Source organism: Larus michahellis, chromosome 4 (assembly GCF_964199755.1).
Source record: "Larus michahellis chromosome 4, bLarMic1.1, whole genome shotgun sequence".
NCBI lineage: Eukaryota > Metazoa > Chordata > Aves > Charadriiformes > Laridae > Larus > Larus michahellis.
In genome coordinates this window covers 20,327,577-20,354,570 of record NC_133899.1, presented here as the reverse complement: position 1 = coordinate 20,354,570, position 26,994 = coordinate 20,327,577, and the positions used below count along the sequence as shown (strand labels likewise).

General features: G+C 41.0%; 2 protein-coding genes and 1 long non-coding RNA gene across 3 annotated transcripts in view; 2 read left to right on the top strand and 1 right to left on the bottom strand.

The window, feature by feature from the left end:
* Positions 1-432, bottom strand: part of LOC141741952 (uncharacterized) — a 5,448-nt gene extending 5,016 nt beyond the window's left edge. The window contains exon 1 of the long non-coding RNA XR_012586545.1: positions 376-432. This is a non-coding gene — a long non-coding RNA (uncharacterized LOC141741952). The remainder of the gene's footprint in view (positions 1-375) is intronic.
* The window catches only part of HSDL1 (hydroxysteroid dehydrogenase like 1), a 10,748-nt gene extending 8,351 nt beyond the window's left edge, over positions 1-2,397 (top strand). Inside the window, exon 6 of the mRNA XM_074583197.1 lies at positions 2,306-2,397. Within this exon, the coding sequence (XP_074439298.1) occupies positions 2,306-2,397 (92 nt within the window). The remainder of the gene's footprint in view (positions 1-2,305) is intronic.
* On the top strand, positions 2,306-26,994 carry MBTPS1 (membrane bound transcription factor peptidase, site 1). Its single transcript, XM_074583193.1, has 22 exons — positions 2,306-2,800; positions 3,985-4,242; positions 4,661-4,864; positions 5,241-5,351; positions 6,657-6,766; positions 7,154-7,270; positions 8,251-8,318; positions 8,937-9,039; positions 9,808-9,959; positions 10,963-11,124; positions 11,695-11,839; positions 12,966-13,154; positions 13,746-13,918; positions 14,917-15,032; positions 17,044-17,200; positions 18,069-18,193; positions 19,219-19,296; positions 21,085-21,225; positions 23,564-23,695; positions 24,207-24,333; positions 25,016-25,146; positions 26,162-26,994. The coding sequence occupies exons 1-22, from the start codon at positions 2,614-2,616 to the stop codon at positions 26,356-26,358; spliced, it is 3,183 nt and encodes a 1,060-aa protein (XP_074439294.1). The 5' UTR covers positions 2,306-2,613; the 3' UTR covers positions 26,359-26,994.

Here is a 26,994-nt window from a genome sequence, read left to right as displayed (position 1 = left end):
TACAAATCTGTTTGTAAATAACTTTATTCTAAGTTGTTCTGAGTAGGCTCTAGGAAAGCTGGGGAGGGACTCTGGAGCAGGGAGGGGAGCCATGGGACGAGGGGGAAGGGGTTTAAACTGGAAGAGGGGAGATTTAGGTGAGATCTGAGGCAGAAATTTTTTGCTGTGAGGGTGGTGAGCCCCTGGCCCAGGTTGCCCAGAGAAGCTGTGGCTGCCCCATCCCTGGAGGGGTTCAAGGCCAGGCTGGACGGGGCTTGGAGCAACGTGGTGTGGTGGGAGGTGTCCCTGCCCAGGGCAGGGGGTGGCACTGGGTGGGCTTTAAGGTCCCTTCCAACCCAAACCATTCCGTGATTCTTCAAAGGGCAGCCTCCTTACCGGCCCCGGCGTGAAGCGCCCCTCGCGGTCCGCCATCGCGCCTCCCCGCGCATGCGCACTGCGCGCCCCCGGCGCGGTGCGCATGCGCGGGCCGCCATGGGGCTCTCGCGAGAGCGCTGTGGTAAACAGCGCACAAAATGGCGGCGGCAGGCCCGGCGGCGGCACGGTGAGCGGGCGGTGGGCGAGGAGGGCGGGACGGCGGCGGGACTGCTGCTTCCGCCGCGCCGTTTCGGGGTGTGTGTGTGTTGTGGGGGGAGCGCTGTGTTGTCAAACTTTGGGGGTCGCGGAGCGGGGCGGGCAGCACCCGGGCCTGCAGCAGCCGGTGGCCATTCCCGGTGCCCCTTCACGGCGCCCCCCGTTTCTGGGGCTGCCTCGTCCTTCCGTGGCAGGAGCCGAGCTCCCTGAACGGGATGGCTCCTCGGCTGCCTCCGGGCCTCTCCCGGACGGCTGTCTCTGAGGAGATCCCGTCGCTCGGTCTGGGCTGCCCTCGCTTCGGGAAGACCGCGGAGTAGCTCCAAACGTCGCTGTTCTAGGAGAAGTTGGCGAGTTTAAGACCCTGTCCAGCTCCACACGCTAAGGGTATTAAACAGAATAAAGGTGTGAGCGTGCTGTTGTTCCTTTGCTCCTGGTTTCTGTCGTAGTTCAGCATCACGCTTACATACAGTCTGTTATCAGCCATAAGGATGTTTGTTTTGCTCATTAGCGTAGGTAGTTGTTTTATTTTATTGCATTACGGGTTATAAACCAACGCAGTGATAAGGTAGGCAGAGCTCAGCCAAGATCAGCAGTTAATGTACGCTGACCGTGTCTAATTTAGGGAGGAAGGGGAAACTTTGTAATCACAAGCAGTTCACAGCGAGCTGCTGTGGCGGTGGTTGCCGTCAGCTAGAAGTAGAGGAGAATTCTGTCCCTGTTGTAAGGAAATACTTCAGAATGCTAAATAAAGTTAAATAAAAATTAAGAAAGAGCTGTCGCATGCGGACTTGATCATTCTGTTGTTGTGCTGTGAGTTCAGCCTGTCGTTCTCCTAAATAGCGTGAATTCCTTAATAAGACTCCTGCTTTTCAATCCTGGTCACTGCAGCAATGTATAGCTCTGTGCTGCTATTCCACGTGCTGCGACAGACCAGATGAAAGTGTTTCTTTTCACTAATCTCACAATGGCTTTTTATCTGTCAGTTGCTGGTTAAATGTTTGGAATTTTTAAAAATGTTAGCATTGCAGTTTTTTCTCAAATGCTTCCCGTACCTTGGAACGTGAAGGGGAAAAAGCTTCCCCTCCGCATGAAAAACATTTTCAATGCTTTCTTTTAACTTCACGTTATTACACCTATAATCCCAGCCCTTATTTTCTCAGGTCCCCACGTTGTAGTAACTCACATTCCAGCTCAAGAAAATCCAAAATCCTTTTTTCATGCTGATTTTCTCTTACAAGCGCAGGGACTGAAAGTTTGCTTCCTGTCCTTACCAGCCCTTGGCATAGAGTTTGAATTTGATTCTCCTTGTGTAAAATGGCGTACCATAGCAGAATTTCTATTTGCCGCATTTCTGATTGGAAAAAAGCCACCATGCTTTTTTAAGTGTCGGTGGACGCTTTTTATCATGTTAATATTTTATTTTGCACTTTACTTTTTCCTTGCATGGGCCTGACTTCGTTTTTTTCTTTTCACTCCTCTTGCACAAAGGGTGGTAGAGTTCAGTTGTCACTGTTACCCGTTCTATTGTCAGGTTAATGCTTGAGTGTTCCACATGTGCTCTGGGTGAGCAAGGAAAAGACTTGAGCATTTGTGAAAAAATAATAAACACATGAACAACTTTTCCCATATTATTTCTCATACTAACTGCTAAAGGTGTCTGTCTTCTGTGATTTTTCAGGCTATATATTTGCACAAATGAGAATTTAATTATTTTCTATATTGCCCTGCCTTACAGGTTGGCTTGCAATCAGCTTTGCTAATTCTTCCAGGGAGTTAACTTTGCCATCAGAAATGGAGTACAGGACTCAGCTACCACATCCTGAGTGACCGAATCCTTTCATACAAAATGGAGAAGAAGCGTAGAAAGAAATGAGCCTGTTTATAAGGCTTTACCTCAAAAGACCATGAAATCTCTGTACTTATTTTGGACACAGCTTTAAGAATATCCAGTTGATCAGCACAGTGAAAGCAACATTTACTGAAACAAAAATGAACTAGTTTATAAGGAAGAAAATTGTGATTTGAATATATGGAATTTTTGGAATGAAACCATTTTCTTCTATGACCATGAAGTTTGCAAACATCTGGTTTGTTCTGGTTGTTATTTTACTCTGTGGCAAAAAACACTTCGGTACCAGACTAGGGAATTCCTCTCATGAGGCTCACATATGTCCTGGATGTTCTCACCTTACTTTGGAAGTGGAATTCACTTCGAGAGTCGTGGAGCATGGTAATAAAGAGTTAAACAGTAAAAAAACCCCAACCCTATGAAGTTCAAGTGTATGTTACTGATTTGTGGTGTTTGTGACATTGTGACATTCAAAGAGTTTCTGTAGAAGCATATCATCTGCTAGATTCTCTACATTCAAAAAGAGAAACAGATTTTTTGCGAAGGTTCTCAGTTTAACTGGAGACAAGATTTAAAGAACGAGAGAGAGGGGAGTAAAGAGGATGTTAAAAGTAAGAATGGAGTGTGAAGGCTCAGGTGGGCAAGTGTGGTCACTTTGGTGTGTTTAGTAGCTGTTTGTTTCAACCCAGCCAGTAGTATATTTGAGGCTCTTTTATGAAATGTAACCACAAGTCGGCCTCGAAGGTGTGAGAAAGGCCATAAATCTCTGTCTGTTTGTTCAAGAAAAAGTTTGGAAGCAGTAATGCATGCGTGGAAAACTTGCAAAGATAATTGCAAAGGGAGCAGATGAAAGGCAAAGCGTGGCAGGTATTACTGCTGATATGTCAAAGGGTAGCAGTAGGACACCTTGACCCTGTGTCCACTTGCTGCTTCAGGCACCCGTAATGTTTCTGCAGTGAATCTGTGTATGTGCCTGGGTGCTTAGAGGCAGGATGTCCGTGGAACCATTTCTGTGCGTTGTTAGCCAAAGACGTACTGTGGTGAATGTGGCGGTGTGCGCTGGGGCTCAGGTCCGCTCACAAATCACTAATCCAGATCAAGGACTAAACTGTTGGGACCAGCTTCTGTGCATGTCATACTTGGTGTCAGTAATTTGGACTAAACCTCAATACCATCTAGAGGCTAGATGTCTTTGAATCATACGTGTCAAGAAGCGTATTGAATTGGCGTATTGAGCAGTTGTTTGGATTGCTGGATGTAACAGTAAGTCTGTTACCTCTCCCCTGCTCCCCCTCATCTTTTCACCTTTCTATGATATTTACAATTCTGCCTTCCTTTCAAAGGTTTTTATCATATTTTGCAAATTTCCTGATAAAAAAAAAAAAAAGAAAAGCATTATGTAGCGCAGAAATAAATTGCAGATTTCTAAAAGCAACAAAAAAGTGATTTAAATTGTGATTATCTGTTCTGGATAAATTAAAACACAAATATTTGGACCTTTGCGATGTGAATGCACAAGTAAGCTGCTTAAACATCAGTTCTGATAAGTTGTGCTCTTGTTCCAGAGTATATTGTGGCTTTTAATGGATACTTCACAGCTAAAGCTAGAAGTAAATTTATTTCAAGTGCACTAAAAAGTAGTGATATTGAGAACTGGAGGATTGTACCTCGCAACAACCCAGCCAGTGACTATCCTAGTGATTTTGAAGTTATTCAGATCAATGAGAAACAGAAAGATGGAGTACTGACACTGGAAGATCATCCAAACATCAAGCGTGTAACACCGCAGCGGAAGGTCTTCCGATCGCTCAAATATTCAGAGTGTAAGTAATTTTCTGTGTGGTTGCATGAGATCTGCTTTGGAAAAGTCTTCTCAGCCTTTATTTCGGACCATCAGCTTAGTGTTACACAAATGAGAAGTGCCTTACAGGTTTTATTTAATTTACAAAAATCTGTTCTTTTGCCTATAAAATTATTAGGGTCTTGTCATACCTTTGCTAAAGCGTTGGAACAATTCCAACTACAACAAAGAAACCTTTCTTTTGCAGCAGTCAGTTAACGGAGACTGTGAGCCACTATATCTCTAGTAGATAAAACGTAAGCTTTTACTGATTTAGATCAGGGAAAATGGATACTCATCTGAAATTTTTGTTGTAACAATATGATGTGTGTATTTGCATAAAAAGCTAATCTTTTGTGGTTTTCCTCATACTGTATTTTCTTCATCCTCATTCTGCGTAGCTGATCCAATGTTGCACTGCAATGAAACCAGGTGGACCCAAAAATGGCAGTCGTCTCGACCCTTGAGAAGAGCAAGTCTTTCTTTAGGTTCTGGCTTTTGGCATGCAACAGGTCGACACTCAAGCAGGCGTTTGCTGAGAGCTATCCCACGCCAAGTTGCTCAGACCTTGCAGGCAGACGTCCTCTGGCAGATGGGTTACACAGGTATCCTTTTGTCTCTTGGCTTAGAACAATTACCTTCTTTGAAAAAACAAGTGAAGTGTAAGGAAAGGCTAATTAGCTCCTATGTGTTAATCTCTCATTGGGTGCCAGTTCCAGAAAGATTGAGAAATACTTTGTTTTGAGATGCATTGTATACTATGGAGAGCTCTTCTGTGTATGTGTGTACTGTACTTAAGAGAAGTTGATCATATTTATGATCTGTGGTAGAATTTGTGAATTGGAATATGTTTTCTTTAAGATCTGTAACTGGCAGAGCTTGTAAATTGCATGCTACATTAAACATAAAAGTTTTCTTTGACTTGGTAGAATGGATTTGCTATCAAGCTGAATCAGAAAAAGTGGTCCGTTTCTATTGTAGGTGCTGGTGTAAGAGTAGCGGTGTTTGACACTGGTCTGAGTGAGAAACATCCACATTTCAAAAATGTAAAGGAGCGAACAAACTGGACTAATGAGAGAACCTTGGATGACGGTGAGTTACTGTGCACAATTATCCAACTATTCCTGACACTGCCACGTTCTATTTCCCATTGTAAAACTGTCGTTGCTGCTGTGGTGCTAACATCTGTTGAAAATGTCTATCTTGAGATTTTAAGCTTAATTTTGCAGCATCCCGAGCGCTTTGTATACATACCAAATTCAACCAAGAGTATTAAGATTCCAGAAGGGTGTTGTGTAAGTCTCCTTTGAATCATAAGTGGCGTTTCATCATAGCATTTGAAAAAAGTCAGGGCCAGAAGACATTATGCAGGCATAAATACATTGTGAAAGTAGGTGGAGGTGAGAGCAAACCCCACAAAGCTGTTTCGTTCTCATTCCTTATGTATTCTGCTGTTTCACAGTGCATACATATTTCTGTACTTATGAGGGAGAGCATTTTCCTTCTTTATTGTGCAGTCCTAAACTAGTCAGAGTTTTGGCACCTTCCTGTAAAGTTTTTATAATCTATATAGTTTTCATCAACAAACACTGTGCTGACTCATGCCCATCAACGTTCCAAAGAACTTTTTATTTTCTCTGCAGTATGTTTTCATGTTGACCCTAGCTTTCCCTGACCATATGCTTTCACAGATTTTTAACTTCATACACTCTGAGTCAGTGAGTGAGCTGGCAATTTAATCCCTTTAGAGTTCAAGGTGTATGCATATCTTGCTCGGTCTTGTGTGCACCTCTGTAGTTTTATCCTGTGTAGTATTCTTGGCATTGCAGCACGTGCTTTTTGTAGAACTTGCTATTAGTTCTCTGCCCAGATGGTTGCTGAACAGGCAGATTTGGAGCACAGAAATGCAATGCACGCAGTCCTATAAAGCTGAAGCTTTTTTTTTTTTGAGGGGAAGAAAAAAAAGTGTTTTCTTATTTTTCATCCTTAGCAAATACGGTTATTGCAGTCAGGATGAAAATCGTTTAAGAAGTTTATGTAAAAATACGTTGGCCTTGTTACGTGCATTTTCCAAAATAACCTCTTTCTCTCGTGATCACTTTGTGTGGCTCTTGATTTCGCCGGTAGCAATCAGGAGCAGGTAAACTGGAGAGTGTATCACTCTGAGTTTCATCAGCTGGTTGTCTGGCTAGACAGTGCTGGAAATTCTGGCCCCAGTGAACCCAGTAGCAAAATAGGATTCAAGAAGACTAGGACTGAACCCAGTGTTTGCGGGTTGTTGTAAAGTCTGTTAGATTTATGTGATTTTTGGTATAGGCAGAGTTTAACAGTACAATCCTGGACAATGAAATAGTTTGTCTTCTAACTTCTTATTATGTTTCCTTCTCCCTGTGATAGGTTTAGGCCATGGGACTTTTGTAGCAGGTGTGATAGCCAGCATGAGAGAATGCCAGGGATTTGCTCCAAATGCAGAACTGCACATTTTTAGAGTGTTCACCAATAACCAGGTACTTATTTCACATGTGTTTCAATTTCTGCCTTTCCAGATGAATGCTGTGTTAATCCTTTCCTGTGGGAATATTGCAAGCACTTGTAAATGTTAACATATTTTCTTTGATAAGTGAGAAGGATGCATCTTTCTATCTGAAAGAGACTTACTAAAAGATATCTTACAGTTTCCAAATCTGGCGTATTTTCAGAAATAAGGTGTAGAAGTCTGATCTGTGTGGTCTTGGAACAATCACTCAAATGTACTGAGCACTAGAAACACTAGGAGACCATTGTCACTTTTGTGTTTATTTTGGTGTTGTTTTCTCCTCTCTGTCTGAAGTCTGTATTGTCATGGAGTCGCTGGATTTTCCAATGACAGCTTTTTACCCCTCTTTCTTACATAGGTCTCATATACATCTTGGTTTCTGGATGCCTTTAATTATGCAATTTTAAAGAAGATAGATGTGTTGAATCTAAGTATTGGTGGGCCAGACTTCATGGATCATCCATTTGTTGACAAGGTTAGTACGAGGAAATAAAGTGGTCATGGCTTTTATATCCCTCACACAAATGCTAGACTTGCAGAGCTACTTGCTTGCCACAGCTGCTGACAGGTTCTGTGGAGTTTCATTTGCACGAGAGAAATTTTGTACAGCATACAGGCTTTTAGGAATATATTTAAGGAATGGATTTTAAAAAACCCACACACAGCCAAAATATTCACAGAGCTATGGATGCACGTCCTTTTACTGTATGTGCTGCTAGGAAGCGTGACTCCCAAGCCGGCAACTAAGTGGGCCCTTAATAGAACAAGCTTAACTGAAATCTACCCTTACTTTTTTTCATGGTTAATTTATTTAATGGAAAAAATACATATAGTGTGCATTTAGCAGCAAATTGTTAAGAACAAATAGGTAAAAAGTATAGGTAGTTGATTCAGCTATGTGATAAGAGATTTGTTTCAGGATAAGACACAATTAGTTTTTGTCTTCGTAAATGTCATGGTTCCCTGAATTGTTTTTCTGTCCTTCAAAAGCACTAAGTGAATTAGTTTATGTTTTAAAAAAGGATAAAATCTTTCTTTGTGAAGAGTAATTAAGGGATTTGAGGCATAGAAATTCTTCCTTCTTTTTATGATAGTCTGCATTGAATTTTAGTTTGACAGTGACTTCGCTACTCTCCCCAGAGTATTACGGGGGGAGCTTCAGAATAACTTGACTTCAGTATCTGGAGTGCTTTGTTATGGGCAGGAGTTTTTCCTTTGGTGTAACCTAAACTTGTATTATCAGCAGTGTTGCTGTCGAGACTGGGTTGTTGGTCACATAATCTTAAGAAAGCTTGGAACTTAATACTGAATATACCAGTGAGATGTATTTCGTAAGTCTCAATAAGAGAGAGGGGCTGGACTAATTGTTGGCTTATGTCAGGCCCCATGGAGTGTACATTTGTTAGAAAAGTCTCTTTTTTGTGGCAAAGCCTTATTGTACATTATTTTTTGTAGGTATGGGAACTGACAGCTAACAACGTCATCATGGTCTCTGCTATTGGCAATGACGGCCCTTTGTATGGGTAAGTTTCAATGACCACTTGAAAGAAAAGCAATTATGTTGTTGTTATATGTTTTTGGAAGTAGTTGTGCTTGGTCAGGAAGTTTTGCCTCCTCCCTTTTTGCTGTAATCTATTTATAGAAAATGACTCGATTTAAACTCCCTCTTTCCACTGTCTTTATCACTTGCTGTAGTAATACAGCAATTTGTGAAGTACTTAGCTAAATATTTTTCATTGAAACAGTGGAAAGTCCGTAAAAGAAGAATGGCAGGACTTCCAGCTGACATTTCCCTGTTAGTTTGAGCAGACATCTTTGGGTACTGACCTTGGGCTTAAGGAACATAGAAGGGATCAAACCAGAGTGATTTGTGGTATATTTCTAAAATAAATGCTTAAAAATAGATTTCATTTTATCTTCAAGATACATGGTTTGATAGTTACTGGGTTAGTTGCTGAGTTACTAACTGCCTGAAAAGTTGCTCTCACTGGTAAGTATACATGTATTGGGTAGAACCAGATTTTTTTCTGTGGAGGTTAAAAAGAGTGTCTGGCAAAAATCTGATGGCCGCATGTCCATTATCAAGATAAACTTACGACTGTCCTGTTTTTTTGGTCTTCCTACTTCCCAACTTGTTCTAGGACTCTCAATAACCCTGCTGACCAAATGGATGTGATTGGAGTAGGTGGCATTGACTTTGAAGATAACATAGCTCGCTTTTCATCTAGGGGAATGACCACTTGGGTAAGATACTTTGACTAGGGCCAGCCATACCTGCAGCCAAAATAAGGGCCTTGGCAAGGGAGTCTTTTTTGAAGGGGTAATCCTGTGCAGATGGTATGCTTTGGAGTAACCAGTGATAAAACATTCCATCAAAGATCAGAAGAGTTAAGAGACTGTAAGTCTTTAAGCAAGAAGCTTAATATTCTTTGCAGGGTTTCTCATTATTAATCTTGACGACTATTGACATTCTTGATGTATTTGTAAAATGTACAGTACCTTTTGGTTTACGGTGAGGACTTGCCTGTGTGGTTAAATATGCAAAACCGAAAGCCTGCTCTTGTCCTTTAGTTTAAAAATCCTAGGGTTTCCAGATGCTACATGTAACATTGCACTTATTTGCCCGTTGAACTGAAGTGACGGGTACTGCACACATGATTTCAGAGGAGATTGCATTGTGATCTCGATTAAGGGGACTGTTCTATCTTTCTGTTCGTGCTGCATCTCATTCATTAGCCAGGTAGCGGTATGGTTACCATTTTGTCAGTGGTTTCATGCTTAGCATAGGTACTAAAGTAATCAGCAGTAATGTTAATGTTGAAACATTGAGAACTAGTCATAAACAGCTTGAGTCCTTCTTCAGGTGTTACTTGCTATTCTGTGATGCTGAACCTTGCCTAATTTAGTTGATAATCTTACTTCTGAATGATCTGCAGTCAGTTTAAATGCCCAGATGAAGCAACCAGTGTTCATTATGTATTAGAGCAATAATCTGTCTGTTTTGTTTCACAGGAGCTGCCTGGAGGTTACGGTAGAGTGAAGCCTGATATTGTTACTTACGGCTCTGGAGTGAGAGGTTCTGGTATGAAGGGTGGATGCCGCTCTCTCTCTGGGACAAGTGTAGCATCTCCTGTGGTGGCGGGTGCTGTTACTTTGTTAGTGAGGTAAGTCTTAAATAAGAATCTCTAATAAAGATACTGATGCAGGAGGGTCATAAAAGGCCCTATAAAGGAACCCACCAAATAAACCTAAATTGTGTTTAGATGTAGGAAAACAAACTTGGAGGATAAAATCACGGTTCTTCCACCTGAGACATTACCTTGTCTGACTAGCTCCAAGTTTCCTGGGAAAAACTTCAGAACTGTTTTGAGTGGTAGTTATGTCTTTGAAAATGTAACTAAGCAGAAGAGTACTATGAAGTAATTCTGTCACATTTTTAAATCATTTTGAATTGCTGAGCTTGTTGGTTGTGTTGTAGAAGAGTGTCCTGGTCTTTGAGCAGCTGCTCAAAGTAGGCACCTGTAGCAGGTAATTATCTAAGTACTTATAAATTTTATAGGATTTAGGGTTTTATGGCTGTTATCCGCTTGCATAAGTCATCTGTTGCACACTGAAGAACTTAGAAGGAAGTTGCAAGTCTGTACTTTGTGTTTCTCATTGCTACTACATAAGCATGAGACGAACTTTTATTTGAAAAACATTTATGCCGAAAATTCAAAGTCATCATCGTATTTGCTCTGTAAAACGGTCTGTTTTTCTTCGAACAAAGCTGTTTTTTTCCCCCCGGAAAAGTCATGTTGCAAAAGATACCAGCAAGTTTCCAGTTACAGAGGCTTTGATTTTCAGAATATTTTATTTAGTATATAAAAATACTACCCTGATTGTAATGAGTGCTAGTCATGGAGCACATTGTAAGGAGAAAAATTCATGTAATATTAGTTTTTAAGAGAAATGTGTCAGAAACTTGTCACTCTTCTTCAGCTGTTGCAGTGAGAAATCAAGTAATAATAGACAAATGTGAACTGTAGATCTTACTCACAACAACTGTGGTTTTGATTGCATTTTCTTTAAATCAAATGACTGTTACGGCAGAGTTTACCATTCTACAGCACTAGCTAGAAACTGGAATAAAGACCACCAAATGTGATGTGTTGCTTCCTATTTCAGCACAGTTCAGAAGCGTGAAATGGTGAATCCAGCCAGTATGAAGCAGGCACTTATCGCGTCAGCACGTAGACTTCCTGGAGTCAACATGTTTGAACAAGGACATGGCAAGTTGGATCTTCTGAGAGCTTATCAGATCCTCAACAGCTATAAACCGCAGGCCAGGTTAATTTTAATCCTTAATTAATCAATGATACACTATAATCTGCTGTATTTCTTGTAAGAGAGCAGGTGATGCATGTGCAACTCAGTTGAGCAATCTGTGCTTATGCAACAAAGAGGTCTTGCACAGATTTTATGTAATTGTGAAGCACGAATTTTGACAAGAGTGGATGAGAATTCAATGTATTTTCTGTGTAAGTTATAGCAGTGTAGGGGGTGAAGTATCTGTGAGAGCTAAATTTAATTTCTCTTTTAGCCTCAGATGTTATGAATAATGTAACCTAGAACACAATGGAAAAGTACTTGAACTTTAACTTTCCAGAATAAGAACGTTCTCACTATGATGAAAAGTTTCTTTTATTTTGTGAAAATCTTTTCACGAAGCTTAAAAAAAAAAGAGAGGGAGGGAAAAAGATTTTGGGGCAGATTTGGGAAGCGAGGTGAGAGCTTGATGGAGTAATTAGGACTGGCATGTTTTATCTGTAATTTTTTCATAGTTATGTATGGTGGCATGTTCTTTTTTTTATTGATTTTATTTTTTTTTTTAATTTTACCTCCTCCGTCCTGCTGTAGTTTGAGCCCAAGCTATATTGACTTGACAGAGTGTCCTTACATGTGGCCCTATTGTTCTCAGCCCATATACTATGGAGGGATGCCAACCATTGTTAATGTTACTATCCTTAATGGAATGGGAGTCACTGGGAGAATAGTAGACAAGGTAAGACTGGACATTGTTCCATGTCCTGACTATTAATGTTGCTGAAAGCTTCCCAGAAAATATTATTTTAGCTATAAATTTCATAGAACAAATCAAATTTCTTAACTGCTGAGAGCAAGAGATGCACAATGTTTGATTTTAAAGGACGCGCCCAGATTAGTAAGGTTTGTCAACGTGAACTGTCAACAAGTTTTCAAGCAATGCATTGGTTTCAGGGGCATGTAGCGTTTTACCTTTGTAAAACCAGTTCGGACTGACAGGTACTTAGAGATTTCTTTGTATTCTCTGATAGCAGTTAAAATCTTCTGGATGGACTTTCCTTATGTTTTTTTTTTTTGTTTGGTCTGGAGCATAAGCAGTCTCGATAAAGGATCCGGACATTATAAATCGTGCCTCTTCCATGGGTCAGAATGACCTGAATGTGTTGACTTACCAAGGTCTGCTGCAAAACCTGTTCTTCTACACCAGTGATGTTGAGCATGTTGGTTGACTAGGGAGGTTTTTAATGATGGTTTTTTTTTCATGAAGCTTTAAGTAAGTTTAAACGTAGAACAGATTTGGGAAATTATAAAGTTAAATAAGGCACCTATCCCAAAACTCTATTCAGTGTAAATGAGCTTAATTTCAACATTTTAGTGTGAATCCTGAGGTCTGTTTTAGATTTAAGCTTACATTAAAGGGTATTGAAGCTCTTATCCAACATCATTAGCTTATGGCAGTACTCAGACACAGCTGATGTAATTTGCCTGTGTCTGTTATAGCAATAGCTCTTTTTGTTACCAAAAGGAAATTTTGTGTTCTTCCCAATAAATTCATGCACAGGACTGTAAAATGCTAAAACGGGTGCACTTAGGCAGCATGCTGTTCATGTGGTGTCTTAGAGAGTCCTGCCTCTGGAAAGCCTGTAGTCAGATCGTTAATGCTGTCAGGATTAAGGATTAAGGATTAAGTTGATTCACCGACACAACACCAACCTTTTGGGCTTTGTGGACATTTTTAAATGTGACATAATTTCAGAAAAGCTAAGATTTGTTATTTCTTTGTGCAGAGGAAGAGGGCTATGTGTGCAAAAATATTGTGACTGCAAATACTGTCTTACCAGTGTTCTGTATTCTTCCTTTCACAGCCAGACTGGCAACCCTATCTCCCCCAAAATGGGGATAATATCGAAGTGGCTTTCTCCTATTCCCCTGTGTTGTGGCCTTGGTCTGGATACTTAGCCATTTCCATCTCCGTAGCAAAGAAAGCAGCATCTTGGGAAGGCATTGCTCAAGGTCATGTTATGATCACAGTATCATCCCCTGCAGAAAATGAAGTAAGTTCTGTGCGTTTTGGTTTTTCTGTGATAATTATTATTAAAACTGCTTCCCGATAGGCAACTACCTTCTTTTTAAGGGGTTGCCCTCGTCCCACCGTTTGAAGCATAAATTAGATCGGGGTCAGGAAATTGAAGAGTACAAATAATAATCTTTATAGTTGACAGCAGGATTAACCTGGGAATTGGATATGCTTTAGAATCAGAAAACCTCTCATTGAGACAAACTTCATAATTTCATTTGTTTATTGTGAATTCTAAGTAACATGTTTTGAAAAAGAGATAACAAGTATATTTCTTCTAGAACCATGCTTAATTGTTGCTGAGAAGTTCTTAAGGTTTTAAATGGTTGAACCAAATCACAGTTGTAAAATATTTTAAGTATTTTACATTCTGAGCATAAATATAAATACTACTAAAAAATACTATGGTGATTTAAGGCAAAAGTCATCTCTCTGTCTCCAGAGCTGGTACTGGTGACTAAAAGTAGATTTGATACCTCCGTTTTTTTGGTCTTTTACAATCCACAGTTAACTGATTAATGTTCCTGTGGGGAAAAGGGATTTCACTGTATTTTGTTCTGTCCTTCAGTCTAAGAATGGTGCAGAGCAGACTTCAACGGTGAAGCTTCCAATAAAAGTGAAGATTATTCCTACTCCACCTCGTAGTAAGCGAGTCCTTTGGGATCAATATCATAATCTCCGTTATCCACCAGGATACTTCCCCAGGGATAATTTGAGGATGAAGAATGATCCGTTAGATTGGTATTTATCTCAGGTTCTATTAAATCAGTGTTTCTTGAATGTGTGTTAATGATATGGGATAATTTTACTGAATGCCAGAGAGCTCTGCTTTTTTCAGTGTGGCATGGGATTACCTTGTCTAAGAAATCCATGAAAAGCACTTGGACTCTGCATGCTTTTGGTGCAGGATTTTTTTTTAATGCTCTGTGGTTTTATTCCCATGAAATTAAAAGCTTTTAAAATGCACGTTTAAGACACTGAGATTTTTGTTTGGCTTTCAGAGTGTAGCGGTTTTCTTTTCTGCTCTGATTTTTCCTGGGAAGTTAAGGGGGACACGTTATTAGCCACTTCATCATTCGCTGATCAAAAAAACATGAGCAATTTGAAAGACTGAATCCTCAAGAAGAAACCCCTTGTCTGTTGAGGGAGACTGTCTTCGAAGCAGGGCTGACCTGTTTTCTTCCATAGATGGAGAGGGAAACCATCCATAGGAAGAATCTTGCACCAGTGTATAAGTGAGGATTAATTGGGTCAGTGACCAAGACATAGGCTTTGGGAAAGCTGCTTGGAGCATGCAGATAAGCAAATGAGGAGGAAGTCTCTGCTGAGTTTCAGCAATTATTTACACCGCGGTCCTGTGTGCTTCTTCCAGTTAGTAGTTAAAACTGCCCCTGCTGGCTCTTTTGTGCAGAGGAAGTCCTGTGAGGAGCATCTGGTTTTAATGCAGCAGCGTTTCTCCGTGGTGCGATGCAAAGGTGTAGAATTGTGCTTTGTAAGAAACATGCTCAATCTCTAGCTTTGACTGTATAACTGACACTTCTCTGTAGCACTTGGAACCAGTGTTAATTTGTGAAGAATTTTGCAAAGAGGAGATCGTGCTTGGAAAACTGCAGGTTATCATTTGAAAAAAATGGACCTTTTAGAAAGGAAGCTAGGGAGTAATCTATAATTAGAAGATTTAAAATCAGATTTCTGCATGACAGATTTAATTGTCTTCAACACTTTTCTCTTTTCCTAAGGAATGGTGACCATATCCACACAAACTTCAGGGACATGTACCAGCACCTAAGGAGCATGGGGTACTTTGTTGAGGTTCTTGGTTCCCCGTTTACATGTTTTGATGCAAGTCAGTATGGTAAGCATCAGTTAATTGCCTTGTTCTCCATACTGTTAACTTCTTCCTAAAATTACCTGGGTTTTGGAACAACAAAACTTGTGGGGATGCAAAGAAAAATTCTTGTGGTAGTAGAAAAATACTATTATAACAGTGGGTGTATTTATTATTTCTATGCTGATATTTACTTGTGGGAAGTGTCACTGCTTGGGAGTCTAGTAGAATTAGTGCAGTTTTCTATCCTCATTATGAAAAAATGAGAGGGAAAGACCACCTCTGAGTGGGTTAGAAAACCCTCTGTATTCAGTCCCACAAAGGCAGACCTGTATTTGCCAAAAGATTTTGGCACAGTCACAGTGAAGCATGATGTGAATAGCAGACTAAAATCAAAAGTGTCCATTCTAGTTTTTGGTGTTTTTTTTTTTTTTTTTCCTCAGCAGCGGCATTTTAAAACATTGATTTTTGTGGGTAGATAAGAGAGCTGGTAAAGTATTTCATTCAGCCATATGTGATAGCAAAGCAGTATGTGGCTTATTTCCTCACGTTCATCAGGAAGGAGATTTGACAGATTTTCCAGGCAGGGGACAACCAAGCAGTCCATGCTCTTTTCAGCTCCAGTTTCCCCATGTATTTAACCATGACATGCTCCAACCGGACCCTCTTCTCTTTTGGGCTGCGACGTTCTCCAGTGGACTGTAAAGTGAGGATGCATTCTCCTGACAGCTTTCTAGTTCTGGAAATGTTGTTGGTAGTAATCTTTTGTTTATCTTGATTCTTCAATAAATATCTCACCATTATTTTTTGAGTTCACCGAATGTGCGACTAGATACAGAAATGGTAACCCTTTTAAAAAATTAACAAAATAGTTTCTCTTCTGAGACCACCAAGTTTTATAGTTGATAGGGAGCAACATTAGGCTGCTTCTCTCTCCTCTGATTCACCATTACCTTGTACCTCATTTCGTTAGTAGTTTGTTGGGCTTCCAGAATTTCCTCAACGTGAAGAAGTGAGTGGGAAAATGCAGTGATCTGTGGTCCATCTACCACTTCTCTCTAGCTTGTATTGTCTGCAGACTTGGTGAGGGTGCACTGTCCCATCGTCCATGTCATTAACATGGTTTCTACAGGATCTTTATCAGAAGGCTTTCCAAATGCAGACTGCCTGGACTTGTAGAAGTGGCCTCATTACAAGCAACTGTGAGACGCGGGGCGAGCATCAGTGCTTGATCAGATTGCTCAGGGTGTTGTCTTGTCGAGATTTGCGTTGTCTCTGAGGATGGAAATTCCACCACCTCTTTGGGCAGTCAGAAAGTGAAGAAGCAAAATGACTTGATATTTAGAACCAATCTAACAGCATAAACGTATTTTCAGGGAATAAAAGTTATTTTTCTGGTTGTGTTTTTCAGTGATGTAGAGAAAGTTGAGCTTGCTTGTTGACAGCAGTGGGAGAGGGTTATATGAAAGTGGCAATGGCACTTTACTCAGGTCTACTAAAATGCAGCTGTGATTTTCAAGATCTGAATCAAGCCAAGTTTCAGAATAGTTGTTGTCTACCTGGCTGCAAATCTGCAGTCGCGAGTGGGGTTAAAATTGGAGCAGTGAAACACCTTCTCACTAGGGTGCATCTACGTGCGCACTTTCATTTGGATCAGCGGTGAATCTCCTGGTTGTCCTCTTCTGCCGCAGTTTGGCTCAGTTTATGGAGCATTTGGGTGAGACCAAACTGCAAAATATATACCTGACATATGGGGGCATTCAGTTCATGAGACTATACAAGCACGAGTTGTAAGTAACACCCTTAAAAAGCATATTATGCTGCCAAACTAATTTTTGGATTTATTTGTAAACTGAATTTTCTTATATTTCCCATCCTTAAAGGTGACTTCTTTAGGTGAGCTGCCAGAGCAGGGTACATGGACCAGATGTGGTGCAAAATGAGCGCTTGTGTTGACTTTTGCCGTGGGTTGTGTGAACAGCTGTAACATTACCGTGACCAGCCTGGTGTGAACTCTTGTTTTTGGTTTTACGCACAGGGACTTTACTGATGGTGGACAGTGAAGAAGAGTATTTTCCTGAAGAGATCACCAAGCTGAGGAGGGATGTTGATAATGGACTTTCACTTATAGTGTTTAGTGACTGGTACAACACATCCGTGATGAGAAAAGTCAAGTTTTATGATGAAAACACAAGGTATTGATTTGTGTCAGTTCTTTGGGAAATAAAATGCCATAGAATTGCGATTTTATGCACATATTACCCTAAAAATACCAAATGTGATACGCTGTACTCCAGCACTTGCATGATACCTGTGAGATGGGACTACCTGAAGAGCAAAATTGACCTTAAGCAGCAGCTTAAGGAGAATACCTGCATATTTTATCATGATTGCGAAGGCCCCCTTGGTAATGTATTCTTCTTTTAAAGCCAAGAAAAACATTTACAATGAAAAGAAGTAAGAAGCTGGAGACTGACAATCAAAGAAAAATGGATCTGTTTTCACTTTCAAGGAGCAGAATAGAAAGAAAATGTGCATTGCAAACAGTATCGCCAGGTTATGCGCCTATTATTGATACTATCATATAAAGAGAAAATACACCAATATCACCCATGGTGATAGACACCCTCATAATTACTGTCATTGTCAGCCTGTTTTGTGTTACTGTTCAGCTAGAAAGATCTGTTCTGCAGTTTGTGAGCAAGTAACATTTTGCTTCATTAGAAAAATGAGAAGCAGATTATGTGACTGTTGCTTTTGCCTCATCTTAGCCAAAGAAAGAGCGTAAGACTGAATTTCTTTCTAGCAAATAAAGTTTTCCATGGAACAGAAATGCACGGAGAACTTTACAATAGTATTACTTAACTTTTGCTCAGAAGCATTGGTGTCAGAGAGACAGCTGCTCATGTGCCCCTGGAGTTAAATAAGGCTTTGAGATGTTGTTCATTATTTAAGTGACTTTGAAAAAGCCTGCATGGGGGAAGACACCTGACTTTTCATTGTACAAACTGTAGGAGTGTATTCTGTGTACTAATGAACTGTGTTACACTGTAATTTTTACAGACAGTGGTGGATGCCTGATACCGGAGGTGCTAATATACCAGCTCTCAATGATCTGCTTTCTGTCTGGAATATGGCCTTTAGTGATGGGCTGTACGAAGGCGATTTTACTATGGCAAATCACGAAAGTGAGTACTGCAGTCTCTTGCCGACGCAGGCTACAGTGCGTTGTTTGGAAAATAGTTTTCTGCGAGAATGAGATGGAGAGAGAACCAAGGGAACCACTCAAATCCAGTGAGAAGAGTCTCATAAACATGCTTAAACGATTACTTCCTTGGTAGACTCTATGTGAAAAAATTTCAGACCAGGTAATGCGTGTCCTCAGTTGAGGCTTGCATTCCAGGTGCTGATACTTTGCACAGTATTGTTGGGCTGTGTCTGTATTTGTCTGGACTATAAATATTAGTTGCTAAGTTGAAACCTTTGGTTTTAATTTTACAATTATGTGGAAATTTGGCATTTTCCAAGAAAGAAGTCCCTATTGATTTTCTTCCACCAAAATTTCGATTTAGACATGCATCACAACATCCTGAAATGTTTTGTAAATTCCTGTTCTTGTAATCTTTTGAATTGTTCCCCCTGAAATGAATATGTTTGGTTGGTTTCAAGTGCAAACTTTGTGGTTAGGCCACAGGTCTGATACCTTACCGTTTTCTGACTTTCTAGGTCTAGCCGGTCTTTCTTTTTATCTGATCAAGTCACTTGATGTTTTCAAGCATTGTTTCCAAATCTCTGTCTTCTCACTGGCTCATTTGGAAAGTGTATGTGAAAAGAGAAGGCACCAGCGTTGAGGTCTCTCTATACTCACCAGCATTGATTGAAGGAGACAGGTTCTCTGTAGTATAAAAAATGATTGTTAGTGTGAAATACTGCATTTCTCATGGCGTTTGATTAAGCTTTTCAGTTTAAAAAAGATAATGTCAGTCTCCTAAATGGAAAGATTTGAAAGCAGTATGTAAAGGTGAACCTGCAAAAGCTGTGCTTAGAAATGCCTTCTCTGTGAATACACATATTGGTCAAAATACGCAAATTTAGAGCAGTGTTCTTGGGAATATTTTCTTCTATGCTTGTTCTAACAGCTCACTGAAATATGGTGGGAAGGGAGGGAACGTAATTTTTAGTCTTTAAACTGCAGTTTTGGTATGTCTTTCAGTGAATTACGCATCAGGATGCAGTATTGCAAAGTTTCCAGAAGATGGCATTGTCATTGCACACACTTTCAAGGATCAAGGTATGTGCTTCCTTGTCTTTTTTCTGTGTTTTGAGAACTATGGAGTTGGTGCACAAGGAAAGCTACGAAGTCTAAAGGTGTAAAAACAATGGAGGGAAAAATGCATCGGCAGGGTAGGTATTTCTTCATTTTGCCTAGAACATGTCGTTGGATGCCTAACAGGCAGCTGCAGTGTGGCTCTGTGTGCACTTTTTGTGTAGTACAGCAACATCCAAGTGTATATATGCAGTCGTTTATTGTGTTTGCCGTATATAAACACATCTGCATGGCAGGGGGGGAGCGAGGGAGGGAGAGTGAGGGTCAATTTGACAAGTAGCCTGCTAGACCTGCCTTCTCTGGTGGGTCCTTTTCGTTGCAGTCATGAAGCAAAAGAGCGCTTCTGTTTTGCTTTTACTTTCTGAAGGCAGTGTCTAAAGTAAAGGAGACTAAATACTGAATTTGAAGTTTGTCTTATTTTGTTTTTTGAAATGAATGTTAGAGGTGGGAAACCTTTAACCTAAACCCAGCTTTCTGCAGACTTCATTTTAGTTCCTTCAGGAACTGGGGTGTTTTCGCTCCTGCTGCCTATCAGAGCTTTCAGTTCACAGGGGATAAAATGATTGGATGGATTCGTAAGGTACAAACGGCAGGTTTATAGCCAGGCGTCCTCTGGGTTTTGCTGCATGTACCCATCCACACTGGGAAGGTTCCTGTGCTTTTTTTCATCTTTTCTGTTCATCGATTATCTCGGTTAAAATTGTAAATATCTTGCGAACACGTCTTTTAGGTTGCCGGTTTATTACTCAGATGCTTGCAGTGCTTTTGGAGGCAGGCTTTTGAATTATACTCCTTCAAAAATTGCTCTTTACAATATTGGTATAAGTGTTTCAGAAAAGGCTGAGAAGCCGATCTCTGAGACATGGCAGGGCTGGACGTAATGAAAACTGGGTCTACCTGCCAGTTCAAGAAGCGGCTGGGGTGAGGAGGGAGTAAAATTTGCCAAAGGTTCAAGTTGGGGAGGGCGGGGAGGGGGGGGAAAGTGGGAAAACTCACTTGAGTTTCTTTTTTTTTTTTTTTTTTCTTTTTTGGCTTAGGTATCCTTGCTAAACAGACCTTTTCTTTGTTGTTGAACTGAAAGCTGAACAGACAAAGCACCAGGGTAACTAGTAACTGCAGAGTTGCAGAGAGATGCAAGCCCAGCAGTCTTTAAAATGGGCTTCCCCTGAATGGCTGCTTTAAATGGGTTAAATCAAAGCCTTTGTATTGGAACTGCTGCTTACGGAGAGACAGATGTGGTATTTCATGGAATGTCTCTATTCTCTTTTGTAGGTTCCATAGCCAATTTTCTTGTAGGAATAGGTAGGCATGGCAGCAAAGTAAGTTGGGGAAGAGCAGTGTGCATTGTCATGGCTCATTTTTAGGTTACTGTGTCCTGTAGATTTCTGCAGAAGGACTAAAACAACATAAAGCAATTTGTAAGGCAGATCATTTTGATTTTAAACCTGTTGCTGAAAATATTAGGATTTTTTGTTTGAGAATATTGAAGATAATCCAGCTTGTGAGATCTTTTTCTGCTTCTCCACCAAAGAAAGAAAAACATTAGTTATCCGTAGGAAATTTCACAGTCAGGGTCTTGGAGCCAGTTTCATTGTAACATCACAGGGTTTTTGAAAATATTTTGCATAAATATGTTACATGAAAGAGTGGCATAACTGCGTTTGTAAGTTTGCAGTGTAGGCTGTGTTGACTTACAGGGAAACTGATGTTGATGCTCTGCGGGCTGTGAAATTTATTTGTGCTTTGCTTTAGGTCTTGAAGTTTTAAAACAGGAGACTGCTGTAATTGAAAATGTCCCTATTTTGGGACTTTACCAAGTTCCTTCCGAAGGTGGTGGCAGAATTGTTTTGTATGGTGACTCGAATTGCTTGGATGACAGCCATCGACAGAAAGGTCTGTAAGCTTCAACACGCAGGAAAAGTTACTGTCTTAAGCTGACAGCTGTCCAGTGGGGCTTTTACAGCTGTTTTCTAGGGAATCTCTAAATATTCCAAACTGGGGATTAATCTCAGTTCTGCAGAGCTCTACTGAAAACGCTGTAATGTGCCATTACAACAAAAGAGCACCCCACATTAAATAGCCCCCTGATAGATGACAGCATTCCCCCTGCCCCCTGCATAGGCTACTTGGCTGTTTTTCTGTTCCACAAGCTTTGGGGGCTGGTTTTGGGGTGGGGTTTTTTGCTGCTTTGGGGTGGTTTTGTTTCCAGAAAGCAATGCTGTTACACATGCTTGATTTGCAGTTGGGAAGGGGCCATTAGGGGACCCCTTCACTTTTTCCCCAGTTGCATATTCAGAATGTTTATGTAGTAGAATGGATTTTACCTTTTGAGTTTGCGCATCAGCAGTGTTTCCTGGGAGGATGTATGGTAATGTTCAGCATTTCAGTTGTGCATTACTATTTTCAGGTTATTCTACTTTGACACAGACCAGCTGGTGTAATTTTGTCAGAAAGTAGGAATTCCTGTTTGGGTTTTCAAAGCGCTTGTTTGCAACTTTGGGTGGCAAGTGCGTGAGTTGCATGCGCATGTGGTTTCTGTGACTCCCAGAGAAGCTGTTCTCTCCATGTGGTTGATCCTTATAAAACCTTTTTCCAGCACTTTGATCTGACTTTTAAAATTTTGAAGAGGTTGATTGGGTTTCTCATGACATGTAAAGCACAAGCTGGTAGATCTGTGGCTTGAGAAGCCGAAGATAATGCAATATGTGAGGTCTTTTTCTGCATTTCCACTGAATGTGGTGTTCAACCTGAATTTTCTTTTTGTGATGAAAAGTATATTTATAATTGTTTTAAGTTTTTGTCACTGACGTTTTAAAATGTTGGGTTATGTAATCCATCCCTTGTCTAATTTCTTTAAGTTTAAAGAAACTTACTGCCTAAGGGAGCTCTCTGTCTGTAGCTCATTTCTTTTTCTCCCAAACATTTTCTTTTTCATTGAAAGTTCTGCAGTTTCTACTTATCTGTCTTTGAGTGGCTTCCAGTGAGTTCCCGTCACACCACCGTATCGGTGCCTTATGCGCTGTAGGTTATTGAAAGCACGTAGCATAAGAGAAGATATGTAGCCTTAAATTAAGTAATAGAAAACGGTGCTTTGTGACCTCCCTAATGCTGTTAAATTCAGTGTGACCTGTGAAGCAAGAAAAAGTGGAAGGCTCTAAAGAAATCCTTTAAAATTAGCTTTTAAGTTGTGAACCAGGAGCTATGTCTCCTGCAGAGACATCAGTGGCTTTAACTGAGGTAAATTCCTAACATTTGTGAATATAAATCCTTAAAATCTGATTGACCTCTTTAAATATCAAAGGTGGGAGTTTAAGGGACACCAGGATTATGAGGATTAATTCCCATTCCCCGCCAACTGTTCCTGGGGGGAGAAGTTCTGAGAAAAATAGTTTGCTGAGTGGTGGAAATAGCTGATAAGGCATTGTCCTACTCCTGCAAATGGAATTTTTAGAGAATTGTGATGTTAACTACCTGGACTCCTTGTTTCTTAGGGGTGGCTCTGGATTGAGGTAGTAGTAATTCAGGAGAGAATCAAAATGAGGGTTCATGTGCTGTTGAAGTGCAAAGGAAAACCATGATCAAGTATATTGTGGCGTTGGTGCCCAGCCTGGTCTGTACCACAGCTGCCGTAGGTACTGCTTTTGCTTTAGCTGGGACGTAGCCGGAACCTTTCCCCTTCATTTGTTTATTTATTTTTTTTAAGCTTGGGAAAGCAAATGAGTCATAGCTTTCAACTGAATGCACCACCTTGTTCTTACTTTTCTTTGCAAGGTACTTTATCCTTTCAAAAAAAATAGTTAGTTCTCTGTTTCCCTCTTTAAAATGGTATCAGAAGCTCTGAGCTTCCTATTTCAACACCAAAAAACCTCGTAATTTTTGCAGGGACTTGGATGGCCTTGCACAACCTGGAATTCTCATATTTGAGACCTGTTCCTACTGTCCTGCTCCCCAAAAGAGCCTGATTTGGTACACAAGAGAAGATACCTTGAAACTGAAGGGATTATTTTTGTGTTTGTGTATTGGGGTGTGGATGTGGGGAGTGTGTTGAAAGTCGAATCCTTCTGAAATTGGGCCTAGAACTTCAGAAAGAGAAAAACAAGAGCCAGAAAAACTGATGGCATGTCTAAATGTCATTACAGCCTTCTTAACAGAAAGATAAGCCATTTTAAATGTGCATATCTTGTGCGTATGCAATAATGTATGTCTTGTTTTGGGGCTATGAAATCCACAGATTGCTTTTGGCTCCTGGATTCCCTCCTGCAGTACACTTCCTACGGGGTGACACCACCAAGTCTCAGCCATTCCGAAAACAGACAGCGACCGCCGTCAGGAGCAGGCTACTCTCTCCCCGAGCGGATGGAAGGTGAGAGCCTTAATTTCCAAGTAGAGCCCGCAGCTGAGGGAATTTCAGGGTGGGATTGAGGAAGACTCAGGCAGACCCCTTGAGTTATATGCCAGTAAGGTTAGTTTGGTCTGAGCTCTACAACATGTTTTTTTACTAGAAGAGAGCACTTACTGTAGGCATTTGTCATGTTACAGTTGGGATGACTAAGGAAAATGTTCTGTTCATAGAGTAGGAATTTTCAGATGCCTAGTTCTCTAGGGAGCATTCTAGTTACTAGCTATGGAGAGCGTATAAAGCGTTCAGTCTTGTCTCACGTGCTGCCAGCAAAACTTGGATCATTGTAGGAGCACAGTCTTACTGTTTTGTAAGGTACCCTTTGGTTAATTTGAACCGAGATTTAGCTACAAGTCACCTTTACTCTAGAGAGCTCCAGGTTTTACAGCAGCTCTGTTTAGCCGGAGGCAAATGTCGGTGACTCGTATCCTACCAGTCTTTTGGTAACCCAGTCTGTCTCTGCTGTGAGTTGCAGGTAACCATTTGCATCGATACTCAAAGGTGCTCGAGGCTCACTTGGGAGACCCTAAACCCCGGTCCCTTCCTGCTTGTCCTCACCTGTCCTGGGCCAAACCACAGCCTTTGAACGAAACTGCCCCCAGGTTAGTGTATATCTTCATTATAGTTGTACGAGAAGTCTTGCTTTTGAGTTCAACTGAAAACTTATTTGTTCCATCTGCTTTGGAAAGGGACAGCTGGAATGCCTTTCTGAGAGAAATGCCAGATTGCAAAGAGGAAATAACGATTAATGGCTCTTCAGTGAATAATTCTGACTCACCTTACAGCTACACTGAAACTGTGGGATTTTAAAAATAGCTTCACAAGTCAGTTCACTGTTGTGATTGAGTGATCCCAAGTTAGAGTGAATGGTCTTGCTTAAATCCGTCGTCACCGTGTGCCTTTGAAATAGTTTTCTGAAGCAGCTTCTTGGACAGCTTGCCTAACTCTGCCTCTGGTGTATCATTTGCCAGTCACTTGAAGGAAAATGTGTCTGCGTGTAGCCCATACTTGTCTGCGGAGCTGCTAATGGTAACTTTTGGTACTCTGTGTGCAAAAAAGAGAGTTGTTAGTAGTTGCCAATCTAAGTGTGTCCCTGTGGCGCCTGAATTTAATTTCAGAGGCCTGCAAACTGCAGAACCTAAAGAACAGATCGGATTATCATTTGGGTCCAAACTAGTGAGTTATTTGTAGGTTCCAGCTGTCACTTTCTCTGTATCTTTCTACAAAATTCCTTGCGCTGCTGAAGTAAGTGGGCAGACACCTCTGTCTTTAAATTTCTTCTAGCAACCTTTGGAAACATCAGAAGTTACTGTCAATTGACCTTGATAAAGTGGCTCTGCCCAGCTTTCGACAGAACCGACCCCAAGTGAGACCATTGTCCCCTGGAGAAAGTGGAGCATGGGACATTCCTGGAGGTAAATATTGAAAAAAGTGAAAGTTGCTGTTTTGCTTTGCTTTTTGTATAAGCTTTGAAAAAGCAACAAACACAGTGCAGGGGGAAAAGAGGCCATGTGTTTATTTTCAGTTGTGAAAAACGTGCAAATAATAGTATGGCTGTGTTGTAAAAGCCCGAGAGAAATATTTTTGCACATGAATAGTTTATTTAGAAAAAAACATGCGTGTCATACTGGGAGGAAGATTTTGGTGGGTGTTTTTTGGGTAATTGAGATGTATTTTGGTGCTGTTCAGACCAACGGGTGTCAGCAGCAGTCCCTCTCCTTGGGAGCTGTGGCTAGATACCTCCTGCGAGTTAAAATTCCTTGTGTGAGTGCACAAAAGCGGAGTCCAGAAGAGTTTGAATGGTGCTTTGGGCAAGGTGTTACACTAGCAAATGATGTAGAGCACTTGAAACGGCTTTCAGTCTAATGGCGGGCTGCTCTCCTGTACTCACTTGGCACTACAGGCCCAGCTGGAAGCAGCTCAAAAGCCTCACGCATGCTCCTTTTCACAGTCTGAGCTGCTAGACCAAAAGATGCCTGTAAAACCGAAGGGTTTGGTTCTACAGCTCATCCTCACCGTGTGCGTGCACAGCCTCTGGAGCAAGCACAAAGTCACTTCCCTCGTGGCATCAGGATTTGGTGTGATTTATAGAAATTGCTTAGTGGTGAATTTGTGGTCAAGCGTTTGCATGGCTCTTCTGATGCGGAACAGGAGATTGTTGTTGCAGGGGAAATCTGGGTTACGCTCTTATGTGCCCAAATAGGCCAAGGTGGAAATACTCGTGCTTTTCTGTAACGTTAGCATCCTGTCTTATTTTCAGTAATCGGTCTGCAGTTGTTAATCTTCTTGTCTGAAATGTAATCTGATTAATAGCTGTTTCATCTTTGAACAAGAGTTACTGTCAGATCGTTTGGGTCGGTAGCGTTAATACTGCGAAGACTCGTAGCTCATGCGGTCGCTAGTCGCTTCCACACCTCTTTGCCTTTCTAGGTATAATGCCAGGCCGGTACAACCAGGATGTGGGACAGACTATTCCGGTCTTTGCTTTTCTTGGTGCCATGGTGGTTCTGGCGTTCTTTGTGGTGCAGATCAACAAAGCGAAGAGCAGGCCAAAGAGACGGAAACCACGAGTGAAGCGACCGCAGCTTATGCAACAGGTTCATCCACCAAAGACACCTTCTGTTTGAAAGCTCTCGTGTGCCAAAGATTGACCTCCTTTGACCGGTTGCTCTGCCGGGCGATCCATCGCTCCCAGTGAAAGTGCAGCGAATGCGGCACTGATCTTACTGGTGATTCACACCTGACATCATCTCATAGTCTTTGGTTTCTGGAGAGAAAAGAAAAAAGGACCTCAGTTGATCATCTGTACATAAAACTGCAGCTTTAAGCAGCCGAAGCCACCAAAGACTTGAATACTGTTTAAATGGCTGCTTAGTCACTACATATCCCAAGAGGGGAAAATGGACCTTTTTTTTTTAAGCTGACCAAACTAAAATTTATTTGTTTAGAGGCTATTTTCTATATTTATTGTTGGGGAGGGCGGGGGGAAAAGTCACTTTAAGGGCCTCTGCTAAGGAAAAACAAGTGCATTTTTTTTGGACGGAATGCAATTTTCTAGAATGGTATTATGCTGAAGAGTATAACATACACCGTTGAAGGAGGGAGGGGGCGAGAGAGACCAGTACAAATCGGTGAGGCGTACTCCTGCAGTTTATTTTTATAAAGCCAACTACCATGATGTTTTGTAATTTTTGGTCATGATTTCACCGTTGTTGGTGAAGCAGATTTTCAATAAATATGTTATCTATATGAAGCTAAGACAA